Below are 15,365 nucleotides of genomic sequence, written 5' to 3' on the forward strand. Positions count from 1 at the left end.
ACAATTAAGTGACTACACTTTTTTCTCACTCTTCTACTCCTTTTGCCATTTGCCACCCTTTTCTCTCTCTCTTTTCTAATTCTCTTACATTAATTACCTACTACCTTTTTCTCTCTCTTCTAGGATTAATTTCTGCTCTTTCTGTCACATTATACAATCATTATGTCTATGTGCAATTGAAAAAGAAAATAATACACTTTTCTTAATATTTTAAGTTAAATAATTGAATATGATGAAACAAGATTTGTCATGTAGCTCTGGAAAAGTATTTTTACACAAAATCATCATTATAAAATTTCAAACATGTCTAAAATAGCTGCATCACAAAATTTACGAATTTAACATGATTTTTTTAAATTTAAGAGAAAATAATAACGTTAAAAGTCATTATAATATTTTGTTGACATATATAATTATGGAGAGTGATTTACAAACATATATAATAATAACTTGTGGTATTCTCGTTATCATTTCATTTGTTGAAGCATATAATGCGCTTTATCCCCATTTTGTAACATATTAAGAAAAAAAAAACTTCTTTATATGTATTAAAAAAATCCATTGCTAAATGTTAAGTAGACTTAACACACCATATGTATGTGTATTCCAAACACGAAGATAACGAAAATAAAATTTTATTTTAGCTAATGTTGTATATTTACTATATTCTATATTTTATTTTGATTAAAAATACTTCCTATATTTTTTAATTTGCATGTTTAAAGGTGAAATTGAATTATTATTTTTTAAAAACATGCACAAAGAATATAAAAAATGTGGAGTATGACACACTGAAATTGTTAGTATTAACAAAATTATAGTATATAGTACAAAAAGTGGATTAAAACCTAAGATTAAAAAGATTGTGATGCAGTTGAGAGATAAAAACATCACAAATGTAAGAAATAAGATGAAAAAAATAAGGAAAGATAAAACCGTTCTGAAGCATCAACACCTACACAGTGCATGGCTAGCCTTTCCACCAGAAAACGACTACCACCCTTACCATTCCCCATGGAGACGTTCTTTTGCAGGGTCTCTCATGCATGGCACTAACTTTCAGAATTTACAAATTGAGAAGAGTAAGTCAAAGAACAAACATTTCTCCCTGCTACTTGCTGACACCGTCATCATCAACAAAGATAAGACGAAAGTTGTGACTTCTATAAGCTCAAAAACACTCAAGGATGTAGCATACTCTTTCAATGAGATAGTTGTTCGTCTGCAAGGGCTTCAACATAACTTTTGGCCTAAAAGAACATAAATGACCTTCCCCCTCCCAGAGAAATGATGATTCAGATTGATCAGAAGAACGAAACAGTTCTCTTGCCTATAAATGGAAATATGGTGCCTTTTCATGTGACTTTCATTCGAACTGTTTCGAGCCAGCAGGACATCAACCTCAATTCCTATGTCAGAATTATTTTTAATGTTCCTACAGCGTTCCGAGCTCTAGCGGATCGGTGCCGGAGCCTCGAGGAGAAGCAGGCCAAGTTGAAGGAGGAATTCGACGAGCTACTGCAGAAGAAGCTCACAGTCAGGCTAGTTGAAGAATTCGACGAGAAATGGGTTCCATGGATATGTTGGTTGAAGAATCCATCCATGCTTATCAATTTATAGCAGAAGAAAAAAAGGACATTGGAAGAGAGAGAAAAAGCTGAATATTGCAGAAAAAAAAGCTGAACAGTAAAGGATAGAAGAGACATATATTCAAAGGAAGAAGTTGGGTGGTTGAATGAGAAGAGAGAAGAGAGAAAAAGCTGGGTGTTACAAAATGCAGGGGAGAGGGAGAGGAAAAAGTGTTCCACGTCAGACGAAATTAACGCTGTTAGTGTCAATTTAACGGAAGGGACTGAATTCTTACAAAATTCGTAACATGGGAATCAAATAACTTCATTTTTAAAAACGGGTACAAAACAGAAATTCAACCCTCAACTTGGGGACTAAAAAGGTATTTAAACCTTTTGAAAACGAAACACACGAAAATATTATAAAATGGAATTTGAAAAGTGTTTTAAAAACTTTGTGCAAGTTAATATATAATGACTTTTGCATTTAAAATAACATTTAGGAAAATGTTTATAACCTAAAGTAATAACACTATTTTTATACTAGTTTGTTTTAATTTGAGTTAGGTTCAGCTTTTCTTTCACACCTTTTAAAAGGTTTCACTAATTTTTAACAAAGGTTACACGAGTTTCACCATTTCTTTTTTACGAGTATCAACACTTTCCGTCTCAGCACTAATCATCTGACTAGATTGTTTAACTCAACCGAGCTAAGTTCTAAGTATTTTAATTCACTTATGAATTTACAAAACAACCAAAAAAGATTTTTAATCAATATACAAATTTGATAACTCTCATAGAGAGAATAAATTTTCAATAAAAAGTAAATATGAAAGACTTATAAAGATTTTCTCTTTAAGGGTGTGTTCACTTGGGGGTGATTGGGAGAGAGTGACTGAGTGGATTTGAGGAGATTTGAGGATAATTTTTTTTGTTGTTTATTTGAGTGAATTTGAAGGTAAATGAGAGTGGATTTTGAAGTAAATTTTTATAATCTGTCATATAAACTAAATCATACACCAATTCTCACAAACTTTACTTCAAAATCCACTCTCGTTTACCTCCAAATTCACTCAAATAAACAACAACAAAAATTACCCTCAAATCCCCTCAAATCCACTCAATCACTCTCCCCCAATCACCCCCAAGTGAGCACACCCTAAACGAAATGATTAGACGATGTAGAGAAAGAGAGACAATGTAATATCAAGCTTGTTTATCTTCTTTTTTTCTGTTATTCCATCATTTATACAACCTTCTTCAAAAAAGATCCATTAGACTGATAGGTGAATTTCATGTAGAATTCATAGCCTTTTTAGGTATAGGCAACCAAACTTAGGTAAACGTTGCAGAACTATTATGCTTTATCGGAGCTTTGACAAAAGTAACTTGTACGATTCTGTAGAGCTTGAAGCTTTAAGGAAACATTTCCAGAATGTCTTCCTATGTCTTAACGTCTTTATCGATCTTGTGTAAGAATTTGAATAAACATCTTGTACTTTCATGATTTGCACAGATAAAGAGAACAAAACATACAAGCAAATGTACATGCAATAAATATTTTAAATGTTGAAAATCATTTAGGCATATTACATGTTTAAAACCTTTTGACATACGTCAGCTCATTGATAGAAACATAGTTTAGGAAGAAAAGTGTTTAATATATGATCTTAAGACGATATAACACGTTAAGCGCTTACTTTATAAAACTGTTTGTAAGTTTTATTACATCTTTTAACGAGCTTTTCCTAGATGATTTTTTTTCTTTAATTGCTTTTCTGTTCAAAACTATTTAGATATAAAAATTTAAGCTTCAATGTTTTGTTAAGCGTATACTTAGATGTTTCCTTTTGTTAGAAGTTGTTCGTTAAAAATTTTCTCTAAGATGATTGAGGAATCATTATTTTGTCCTATACACTTAGCTTTCCGCACCGAATTTAATTATTGAATTGTGTTTAACTGTCCATTATTTTCTCAATTTTGTTATTTCAGCTTAATTTGACTAGTAATTCATATTTTAATTAATTTGAATTATCTAATCTTAATTTTTCCCATTATTATTTTCAGGGCAAATTTTGGAATTATAATTAGGACTTCAAGAGGGCTGCCACATCATTTACCATTTTCCACCTTAGTGTTTTATTTTTATTTAGTTTGTAATTTTGTTTTTAATTTGTTTTTGTATTGTTGGGTCAAACTTTTGACTTTTTGGGCCCATTTTAGACTATCAGGGTAAAGCCCAATTGTGGGGTTGACTTGGTTGGCCTAGGGTTGAGTTCCCATGAAACCACACTTTAGTTATTAGCTTCAAAAACATAGAAACACCCATTCCATTCTGCTTGGACGTGAGGAGGCTGTTGGGGTTTAGGTTTTTTTCGTTTTTCTCTATTTTGTTCATTCCTCTGTTTCTGAATTCGTTTCAAGTTTAACTTAAATTTCGTTTTACTGTCTTGCTCGTTTCTCTTCTTTTACTTAATCATTTTTGCTTTTAAGTTTCTCTCTTTCATTTTTCTTACTTTGGTTTTCTCCATTTCGTTTTGCTTATTTTACGTTTTTCTTTGCCATGTATTTTTAGACCTTAATCAATGAATGAATTACATTTCGTTTTCTTCTCAATTTGAATTTCATTTTTAATGAAAGCTTGAAATCTGCTGGGTTGGTAATTAGAGAGATTGCATTGCTTCATTAAGATTATTGTGATGTCATTGTGATTCCGTTCTTCTTACCTTGCATCATATAATTTGTTTTGTGCTTTTCAAATTGGGTTCGTGCTTAGTAGTTTGATTTGTATACATTTAATTTCTACTTTGTCGATTAGACCTGCAATTGCTTAATCTGTTTGGCACATAGTTGATTAAATATGTGCATTGTATTTGCTTAATTCGCTTTTATGAAAACTGGATTAATCTTCGCTTAGTTGATTGGTTTGTGTTGGATTAGGGGTGAGAGGAGCAGGTAATTTATTGTTAATCAAGGATAGGAAGCATTGTAATTGAACTAGGGACCAACCTGTTTTTAATTGTTGTTTATTATAAGTCATTTATGTTGTTAATTTCAATTCGTAAAACTACTCAACTCCCCATCCACCCACACTACGTGTTTGATCCTTTGGAGGAACCAAAATTGGTCCTTAAGAGACGACCTAAGAATCATTGCCTAGTACACTACATTTAATTTGCACATTCAATTTGAGTCGGGTGCGACCTCGACACCAATAATATATGCTAGAAAATGTTATTTTCACAAAACAACTTAATAAACAATTTGTTTTCATAACCGCTTATTTCATTTAACATTATTTGTTAAACTTCAAAACAAGAAAATATAGACAGTTTAGTTTCTTTAAACGATCTTGCCTTAACATTTTGTACGTGTCACATGTCAATTGATGTAATTCCAAATTTTTATTATTTTAATTATTTTTTGAAAACAAAAGTTGTCACATGTCAAATCATGGTTGTGTCACGTGACAATGATAGTGCATGTGTCATTATTATTGTCACTTGAGAGTGTTTGATTTTCAAACCTTAGTTGAAGGGAACCACTATAATATAAAGTTATTGATGGAATCCTGCCTGGCGTACCTTTCTTAGTGTTCTCTTTTTGTATTTTTACATTTCATTGTATACGTATCTTAGCTCGCAAGGAGCATGAGTTACTATAAATACCCAACTCCTCTCTTGTAATAGGGACTTTTGAGATGAATGAGAATTGAATTTCTGAACTCCAGAATTAATTCTCTCTTGAAAGTCAAGGCTAGAGAGTCCTAGGGATTCGCTCTAGCCACCTTCCAAGCACACTCTTCCATTTCTCCATTTTCCATTTTTCCACCATGCTTCCATTAATTCTCTCTTCCATGCTGCACCACAAATTGTCCTCCACATCTTCTGCACATCAGCTCCTCTGTTGCCACATCATCAGCGCATCATTTTCCTTCGCGGAAAGAGCCGTATCTCATTATCACTTTTCACTATCGTGTCTCCCTCCTCGAGAGCAATTTCCTCTCTCGAAAGATCATCTTCTCCAGCCACAGTTCTTCATTACAGGTTTCTTTTTCATTTCTCCTTGCCTCAGCCATTTTCACTATGTCGCTCCGCTGTTCATCAACCTCGAGCCTTCATCTTTGTGATTCACCTCATGGAATCACTTTTCTAGTTTTAGATCCTCGTTGTCCTTGTCATTTCCTTCATTTTAACCGATTGATCTAGCGTTTTGACCGATTAAACACTTCTCCTCCCTTGGATCTTCCATTTTCACCGTTTAAAACACCATTCCCACCGATTAATCGGTTAGTTTAGTGATTCCTCACCGTTCTAGGGTTTTCCACCGTTTAACCGTAGTTTCTTGAGTTCTTCTCTAATTCCGCTCTCAATTTAGAGCTTCATCATCATTTTCTTCATATTCCACTGCGTTCATCTCTAGAGGAAGCTTTGAAGGGTCTCCCAACACGCACATTCGTCATCTCCTTGGAGGCTCTTCCATCAGTTATATAAGCAAGAATACAGAGAACTCCCCTCTCAATGCACTTTCCTTCCTCAACTCAATATCTCTTATAGTACAAGATGTGAATCACCTCACAATCTCACAACCCAGAAAGCAATTCTAGCTTTCTGTAACATTAGAGCAATCCCAACTCTAATATGTAGAACACACACGTTCTCTCCCTGGCTAACAGCAACAAGGAACACAATTGTTGGAAACAAGATGACTCAGTTTCAACACCAAGAGGAAGGGGGGGGGGGTGAATTGGTGAGGTTTAAAAATCAATTTCTTTTCAAAATCCTTTTCACAAAGTATAAACCTTTACAAAGTTTCTTGAATCGCAAGGAATGAAAATTTTAAGTGCAGCGGAAATGTAAAGTTGACTACATAAACAGTTAAGTCGACTTAATGTAAAAGTGTAAGGATAAAGAAATCAAACGCAGATTTTTATACTGGTTCAGCCTCAATGCTTACATCCAGTGTCCTTCCACAACCAGGAAGCAAATGCACTATAATGGTCAAGGCTTTTACAACAAGGCTTTTATAGAGACTTCTACGTTAAAAATATAAAACATCTCTCTAACTCTCTAACCAAAATATAGGCAGCAACACAAAGATCTACAGCAAGATATCCTCCTCTTCTGCAATCTTCAACCCATTTTGAACAATCCTCAAAGTGTACAGAACTCCACGAGTTTACCCCTGCAATCCTAGCAGGACAACAACAACAATCTTTCCAAAGATTGATAAAAATCTTGATCAACAGATGAACACCACGTGTATAATGTGATGAACCAGAAAGCACAAAATTCTCCTCCTTCAGAATCTCCTCAAATAAAGATCACCATAGTCTTCTTGATGAGTTCTTGGAGCACTTAATTAAAGGATCTCAATCTGAAAATAACAAATGAAAATGTCAGTTCAACCAAAAGTCTTCCTTCATTTCTGTAATCAGCTATTTATAGTTTTCTATATATTAGACGCTTCTGTAGTCGACTGTGCTACTAATAAAGTCGACTGTCACCAGACAGTTATAACAAATAAGCAAATAAGTAGCAATCTTAACAACCAAATTGATTTTGCAATTAATACAGTTGACTATCAATTAATGCTTTAACAAACAGTTGAAATATAGTCGTTACTGTACACAAGCATTAACAGAATTTCAAATCAAATAACTAACTAAGTCGGATCTAATGCGCATGTAGTCGACTAAGACACTTCAGCTCAATTTGAAAATCATTTCAATGTAAAATCACTCATAGAACTGCTTTTGAAAATCTGTGCAAAGTCACGAGTTTTAATCGATTTTCTTTATAATGAAGTCGATTTAAAACTTGCAAATTTGTCACACATTATGAGTTTATCAAAGTGTATGTGGTTTTCCTTTTCATAAACATATGTAATGCAATCAAAGATATGTATCAAGTATAAAATTAGTGAATATGCATACATATATCAGAAACAGCACAAACATGTTCATTTAGATTTTATCCACAATAAAGAATGGGACATGTAACACATAACAAAACATATGTTGTCATCATAAAAAACCAGAGCAACTAGAGCACTGTGAGATTAAGGTTCAGCTAAACCAGTACTTCCCTTATCAACAATCTCAACAACAATCCTCTTGATTGTAGGTAGATATTGATCCTTATAGAGTACATCTCAAGTGCAGAATATGATTAGCAATGTGTAAGAACAGCTATCTTGCAAAAATCTTGATGAATTTCCTTCCAAATGAATAATTTTGATTCTCCAAGAAGTCTAGGATGCTCCTGCAATCAATACTTAGTAAACAAGTCAATTATGAATGTGTAAGATCATTAATTCTTATTAAGCAGCGCATAATGCGTCTATTTATAGAGTTATCTCGCGCTGACGCAATGTAATCGATTAAGCACATAATATAATCTGTTAAGTTTTTCCTTCTGCTTTAATAGTCTTACACCTGTTTCAATTTTAACATATTAGATGGCGCATGCAATCGATTATGTAAAATATACAAGCCAATAACAAACAAATATGATTGTTATAGGCAGTTATGGCTTTTAGTGAAAATGATTTTCACAATGTAAACAGTTTTAACCGATTATGAAACTTATGTAATCGGTTAAGTTTCATACTTAAGCAAATTTGAAAACATTTTCCATTCTAAACACATCAATGCACTCAACAAACACATGGCATAACAACGTGTTTTGATCGATTATACAACCAATGTAATCGGTTAAATCATAGTTGATTTTCCCTTGTTAAGCATATACTGAAATATGACGAAATTTAATCGATTGTATAAACAATTTAATTGATTATTTCTTCCATATATACAAAGTGCTATATGTTTCAACTTATGATTCATTTCATACAATGAATGCATATACCAATCATTTCAAGCACACACAGAGTAAAGATCAATCAACTATTTTGCCATTTGTTGTGCAAGAAACTATAAAACATTTCTTTTGCTCATCATTAAAAACTCATATGTGAGATGAGTTTAGCTAAATACGGCTCCCCTATCAACAATCTCTCCCTTTTTCGATGATACACAAACATTTCTTTTGTTCATCATCAAAAACTCATATATGAAATGGGTTTAGCTAAATACAACTTCCCTGTCAACAATTTCTCCCTTTTTTGATGATGCACAACAAGAAATATGTGTTCCAGTTACCCTCTCCCTTTGGACATTAGCAAAAAATGGCATAACAAGTAACATGGAAATAAAGTACTAAAAGAGACATCAAAATGAAATCATTACAAACCATTGAAGAATACGATGCTCTTCCTATTATTAAGCAATGTAACACTATATCAATTGAGAAATATAATATTTATCACAGTGTACATAAGAGCCCCATTTATATCCTTGAAAACAGTATATAAATATATAATAGTATACAAATTAAAGTACATATAATGATTTCAAATGAATAATGTGATATCATGTGCAATTTGCATATACTCAATATGATACAACGCTCAACATGAGTGTTACCTATCACCCAAAATTGGATGGTCAAACAAAAGTCTTAAATAGGACTTTGGAAACATACTTACATTGTTTTAGCTCATAACAACCTAAATCTTGGATAGATTTTATTCCTTGGACAAAGTACTAGTATAACACTAATTTTCAATAACAACTAGGTGTAAACCATTTAGGTTGTTGTAAGATCTCCTCCACCTTGGCCATATTCATACCAGGTGAGATGATTGTGGAAGCAGTGGCCCTTAACTAACTCAAGTTTCATTTGATTACAGAACAAATGTCCAAGTTTGCCAACCACCAAAGAGAACCATCGTAGATCAAATTTGGAGATTTGTCTACCTAAAAATCCGTCCCCATAGACAGACATCTATGTCTGCTCGTATACATTCAAAATTGTCAGCACGATATTGCGGTCCTTTCATTGTCCTAAAAAAATTGGAACAATGGCTTTTTTAAACTCACGGAAGAGGCTCACATCCATATGATTTTTCATATTTCTCAATTAAAGTTGGCTGTTGGGAATCATTCTATTGAGAAAGAACTAACAGAGGGTCATGTTTCGGTTTGCTTTCCAAATCAGATTTTGGACAAAAGAACTATACGACTAATAGTGACAAGGAGGAGAAATGACACAACCACATGAAAAAATATTTCTACCATTAAGAAGCAGTTTCAAGATTTCAACCTTGAAGACCAAGGATAATGATAGGCATGGAAATAATGAGGAAATGGAAGGTGTATTATTGAATGAAGTCTAAATATAAGACGTAGTTAGCGGGTAGTTGATAGTTAGGTCAGAGGAAGTTTGTATATAATAGCAAGTGAGGTGAGAGGAAAGGTTTTTATGATTTTAGAAATCTAAGAAAGTAAACAGAGATAAGCCTATGTGAAAAGGCTTTTCCATCCTTTGTATGAGAACAAGTTTGTATTGCTTGTAGCATATTTTCTTAATCGCGAATCAGAGTTGGACCTATAGTATAAAGTTGGTCTTTAAGAGACCTCAACTTTATAATTAATCAATCTCAACTGTGATTAATTGCTTTCCTTAGAAATCTCCAACTTGCCATTTCTAATTGTTTAGAGTTGACAAGAGTTGCGAAAATCATAAAAACTAATGATTTTCTAGGAACAATTATTTATCCGAAGGGCCAGAATTACGAAAACTCACAATCCTCAACTTTTGACCAACTGTCAAATAGCCTTGGAACTAAACATATCAACTACAACAGTATTAAACAGGGTTCATCACTGAAATCACGCATTAAGAACCCACAATGAAAGCTAGTTATAGTCACATCATAACATCATCAACATCATAGATATTCAACGGAAGACCAATCCGAGGTGAGAAAGGTAGGACAAAAAAGAAACATAGTCTGTTGAAGAAAGAAATTACTATTGTATGTTAAAGATATATAGAAAGCATGGGATAAAAATCCATAACAAACACATTTAAGCGTTCATTTCATCATCTAGCATCTGTCCGTGACCTAGCATCTGCTTCTCTATTGGAACTAACTGCATTGTTACTGTCTGCAGATGAAGGACCTGACCCTAGAAGCAAAGGGGTCTCTCTCTTTTCCTTTTTAGAGTCATTATTGGAAGATGGGTTCACAGTTGAAGATCGAAGAGGAGACTCAAAATATTTGCTTGCAACATCTGGAGGGGGGTTGTCTTCCCCAGGAAGCACAAGCAGACCTTTCTCTCGAAGAGAAGATGGCTCGTTGAAGCAAGAGCTCCACAGGGAATCCACAAGCTGTCTCTCCTCCCTCACTACACCAAGGTCCTCAGCTGACATTAAACTGATATTGTTTATTCTTTCTTGAAGAAGTTGCTTCATTTTCTCACTGTCTTCCACACTGCGGTCTTTTGTATTATGAGCAAGCTCGAGAAGACTCCTAAGGGCAGCTTCTCTGACATCTGAATCTTCACTTGAGGCAAGGTGCATGAACATTCTAGGAAATCCAAGCTCGTTCACAATGTTGCAATCTGAATTGTTTTCATGCAACAGGTAATGGATCAAGTTTAGAGCTTTCCTGGAAGATAGTTAGAATTCAGCCACAAAAATTAAACTGTAACAGATGTTTGATAGTATATTTTAAAAGGCTATTTAATCAATAAGTAAAGGTAAAAACAAATTAAAAAATAAACATGAGGTAAAATATCCTTCACGACTAGTTTATAATTTAGTTCAGAGACTACACAATTTTTTTATAATAGTTTGACACGAAAAACATATTTAATAGAGCATCAATAATAATGACAAAGGTGACAAAGCAACAACTGTAAACCTCTCAAAATGTTTTGTTACCTTTGAAATCGCACATTTTCAGAGGTTAGTGCATCTTTCAAGGCCGCATAACCATTTGCCAAGCGAAACGCAGTGATACCAGATTTGTTGTGCCGAATTAGTGCTGTCATGTTGTTGCAAAAACAGAAATATCAGTATCATTCCATTCCAAGGAAACAAAATATCATGATCCAAAGCATAGTAGCACATACAAGATATTGCACCCAGCGCTTTAGTTCTAACAGTCACATCAGGATCTGAACTGAAATTATAAATAAGAGGTTCAAAGCCATTTGCTTCCATAACAAGTTGTTGACTTTTAGGATTATTCTGGACTATTGTGGTCACCACATCAGCAGCCTTTGCTCGAATATTAGCATTAGAATTCTTTAAGTAACCAAGAAGAGGAACCAACCCACCAATTGAATGGAGATCTGGGAAACATATAATAGCAGGAAATAGGTAAAACATACAGGAGTTGAATCAAAAGAAACACAAAACCACTAAACAACCCATTATCATAAACAACATACGGCGAAAAAAATCTAGCAGGTAAAATGTACATTAATAGTAGGAAAAAAAATAAAACATGTTGCAACAATGCCAACTATTTCCATGATCAAATTGTAAAAAAAAGAATAGACACAACTAAACTAATGAGAGAAGTTATGAATGAACAATTCTCAAAAATCGTTCCAATTAAAAACGTCTTGACCACTGGAAAGCAGAACAAATACACCTAATACATAACAATTCAAAACAAGTGATTAATATTCATCTAACTCTTAGTATATAGCGAAGATATATCAGTTAAAATAGTTAGCATATCAATGAATTAATTACTAACTTGAGGTTCATTTTTAGATTGAGCATAGTTCTTTGTGAAATGAAAAATTCTTTGTAAAGGGGAAAACACACGGAGGACATAGTGCTTTACTATTTTATTTCATTCTTCTAGTCAATCAAAATCTCTTTTCTCCCTGTTTTCGATTCTTGGTTCCTAATACTAACACATTGACAGCTGCTGCTCAAATTTTCGGAAACTTCATCATCTAGTAAATATTGCAGACAGAGCTACCAAAAGCCTATGTGACGAATTGAATCATGATATACATAAAAAGTGGCGATTCACCTAGGAAACCTAAATAAACAAGCTTTAGCATGAGAACTAAGTACTTTCATAACCATTCAAAACCTTAAAACTTACCATTGGCCATGTCAATCGACTCAACATGCTCTTGCAACTCTTCCAACAAGTCTGCAAGAAATCAAGTTAGATGCCACTGAGTTAGCATGAAAATATCTTCTAAGCCAATCGTTAACTAAAAATGAAAGGCAACTCATTTGTAATTAGTCTTGCACTTTGGTAAATGTTAAATACCTTCAATGTCTGCAGCGGTGACTCCTTGTTCTTTCAAGACTTCTTCTGGAGTTTGCATTACAAGTGTGATCTCTTTCATACGTTTTACAACATCAATGGTCTGTGCTTGCATTGCTTCCATAAACCATTTCCGATCCTCCTCACTACAGAATCATAAAAATCACAAAATCAGAACCAAGTCGACTAATGTTGGCGATATTCATAAATAAGCATTTAAAAAAATCTCACTTTCTCCCAAATGGATGCAAATTTGCAACTAAAAATACAAAGAAAGAAAAAACTCTGTATATTGCTTAGCTACACAATTACAAAATTAACAAAGTCAAATCACAGTCTACTGAATATTATGAGCACTCCTGTCTCTGCAATACAACATTTGATTTCCAATTACATTACAATTTCGCTAATGGCTAGATATTTCACTGTCTACAACCCCAAAGAAGAGAAACTATTACTGCATAAATCATATATTTACAGAATCAGAACGCAATAACACCAATTCAAATTCAACCACACGAATAAAATATTTCACAAAATATTATGAACAAATTAGAGAATCACACCCCTGGCCCACTGATTAGAAACCCCACCCTCCTTACTCGTAATTAATTGTTTAAAAACCATATTTTCAGGGAAAAATTAAATTTTGAAACGTGGGTATGCGCTTTCCAGCAACTAAAACTAACAAATATAAGAATCCAACAGTTCTATCAAACCGAACCAACATAAAGAGGGCTAACACAACCTCAACACAGGAAAAGAAGAATCGAAAACTGAATTTCGGACCTCAAATTGCGAGTGGGGGCAGTTCCGTCGGAGTTAGCAATGCTCCATTTGAGTAACCCATCCCAGTTAGGTCCTTCTTTAGCCATTTGAACGATTACAGAGAAACAAGAAACCAAGCAACCTTGTAGAATTTTAGCAAGAAGTTTAAAGAACAGGAAATGTAGAAGGATTCAGATATATAGTTTCAGTAACGCGTGTGGGAAGGATTCGAGAAGCGTCTCCACAATTCTGGAAGTTGTGAAAACGCATGAAAGGGAAAGAGAAATTGAAATGTCACAAATGGGTTCTGTGTTTTTTTTGCTAGGATTTGTTCGCTGTCATGATGGGCCTTAGTACATTGTGATAACTTTCAAAAGGAAAGGTAGTTTTTTCTTCCTACACCTCTTTTTTCTTCTCCCAACTCTTTTTTCTACCTGCACTCCCATAAGAGTTGTATTTTACACCTTCTTACTTTTTATATTTTTTTGAATTGATTATGTCGAAATATATTTATAAATCCTGAAAATATGTTTCAGAACATTCAATCCAAAATATGAAAATATATATTTTAAAATAAACGATCTGGAAGTTATTTTTGAATTTTAAATATATTTAGAAAAATTCAATCCAAAATATAAAAAGAATTTTTAAAATGAATGTTTAGAAATTATTTACAAATTCGAAAATAAATTTCAAAATACTTATTTTGGAAAATTCTTTTGTATTTTAAATTTAGTGACACTAAAAGTATTCTCGGCATCCCAGGATAGTCAATCCAAAATTCAATAAGAAAATGAAACAAGTGTTCTATAGTATATTTCTAAATCTAAAAATGACTTCCAAAACATCCCTTTTGAAAATATTCTTTTGTATTTTTAGGATGTATTTTTGAGTTCAGAATACATTTCAGAATTTCAAAATATTTACCAGATAATCAGTCTTAAATACAAAAAGATATTTCAAACATGTATTTCTAAATTTGAAAATACATTTTGAATTAAGAGTTCCATATTAGCATTATGTAGGAGTAGGTTTTGAGTGGTCCATGTGACAAAGGGGAGTATATGAGTAATGTAAGGGAAGTAGGATAGATGCTTTTCAGAATTTGTTGATTTTAACCTTCTGAAAGTGTTTTTTAATTTTTACTAATTTATTTTTACACTTGAACTATTTTAAGTTAATTTTAGCTACATTAACAACCATTAAAATATTCAAAAACAACTAAAAATTACATTTTTTTTATTACACAAACTCAATAAGTTAAATTATCACAAATTGTATTTAAATCAATATCTTAAGACTAAAATGAGCATATATATATATATATATATATATATATATATATATATATTCATCACAGCCCTACATTTATCTTTTTGCATTCTTAGATAAAATTGAGTAATTTCAAAACTTTGTTCTGGATTCTTTTTATTCGGTTTAAACCCTCCCTTGGTCCTAATATTTGTATGAAAATCTCAGTTTGGTCCTCATGTTTTCAACTATCTCAATTGGGTCATATTTTTTGTAAAAATGAACACATTTTACCCTAACCGTTAATTGTTCTCAGACAACGTTCAATTTAGCTGAGCTGTAATTTTTTTTATTGACGTGGCATTGTGCATTAAATTAAATGGGTGATGTGTTTTAGAATCATCAAATCCATGTGGCGACGGTGGTTCTTCTTCACTCCAAGCACTGATCACCTTTCACCTTTTTCGCTCCTCTTCTCCTCTGCCGACGGAGCGTCTCATCTTCGTCGCCGCTTACACTCTCCCATTCTTCAACCCTCTTCCAATTACGTGCCCTTCATTAGAGCTTCCGTTTCTGAGAAACCACCACCAGCAGTGTCTGTCACCTCCCCCCAAGCCCACCAAGCTCTTG

General features: G+C 33.3%; 1 protein-coding gene across 2 annotated transcripts; it reads right to left on the reverse strand.

Annotated features, from left to right (window-relative positions):
* Positions 1-10,289: 10,289 nt before the first annotated feature.
* Positions 10,290-13,784, reverse strand: LOC106753424 (hsp70 nucleotide exchange factor FES1). Of its 2 annotated transcripts, XM_014635232.2 has the most exons (6): positions 13,506-13,783; positions 12,720-12,862; positions 12,546-12,596; positions 11,551-11,772; positions 11,360-11,462; positions 10,290-11,084 (listed from the first exon to the last, which is right to left on the reverse strand). In XM_014635232.2, the coding sequence occupies exons 1-6, from the start codon at positions 13,589-13,591 to the stop codon at positions 10,517-10,519; spliced, it is 1,173 nt and encodes a 390-aa protein (XP_014490718.1). In that variant the 5' UTR covers positions 13,592-13,783; the 3' UTR covers positions 10,290-10,516. The 2 variants fall into 2 exon arrangements, with proteins under 2 accessions (XP_014490718.1, XP_022633250.1); XM_022777529.1 differs by lacking the exon at positions 11,551-11,772 and having other exon boundaries at positions 13,506-13,784.
* Positions 13,785-15,365: the final 1,581 nt, after the last annotated feature.

Source organism: Vigna radiata, unplaced genomic scaffold, assembly GCF_000741045.1.
Source record: "Vigna radiata var. radiata cultivar VC1973A unplaced genomic scaffold, Vradiata_ver6 scaffold_133, whole genome shotgun sequence".
Lineage (NCBI taxonomy): Eukaryota > Viridiplantae > Streptophyta > Magnoliopsida > Fabales > Fabaceae > Vigna > Vigna radiata.

Excerpts from the sequence above, each read along its gene's own strand:
- LOC106753424 (XM_014635232.2), bottom strand. The coding sequence starts at position 13,591 with ATGGCTAAAGAAGGACCTAACTGGGATGGGTTACTCAAATGGAGCATT. Across the intron at positions 12,863-13,505 it reads GCCCCCACTCGCAATTTGAG|TGAGGAGGATCGGAAATGGT; the intron begins GTCCGAAATTCA and ends ATGATTCTGTAG. Across the intron at positions 11,463-11,550 it reads AGCGCTGGGTGCAATATCTT|CACTAATTCGGCACAACAAA; the intron begins GTATGTGCTACT and ends ACAACATGACAG.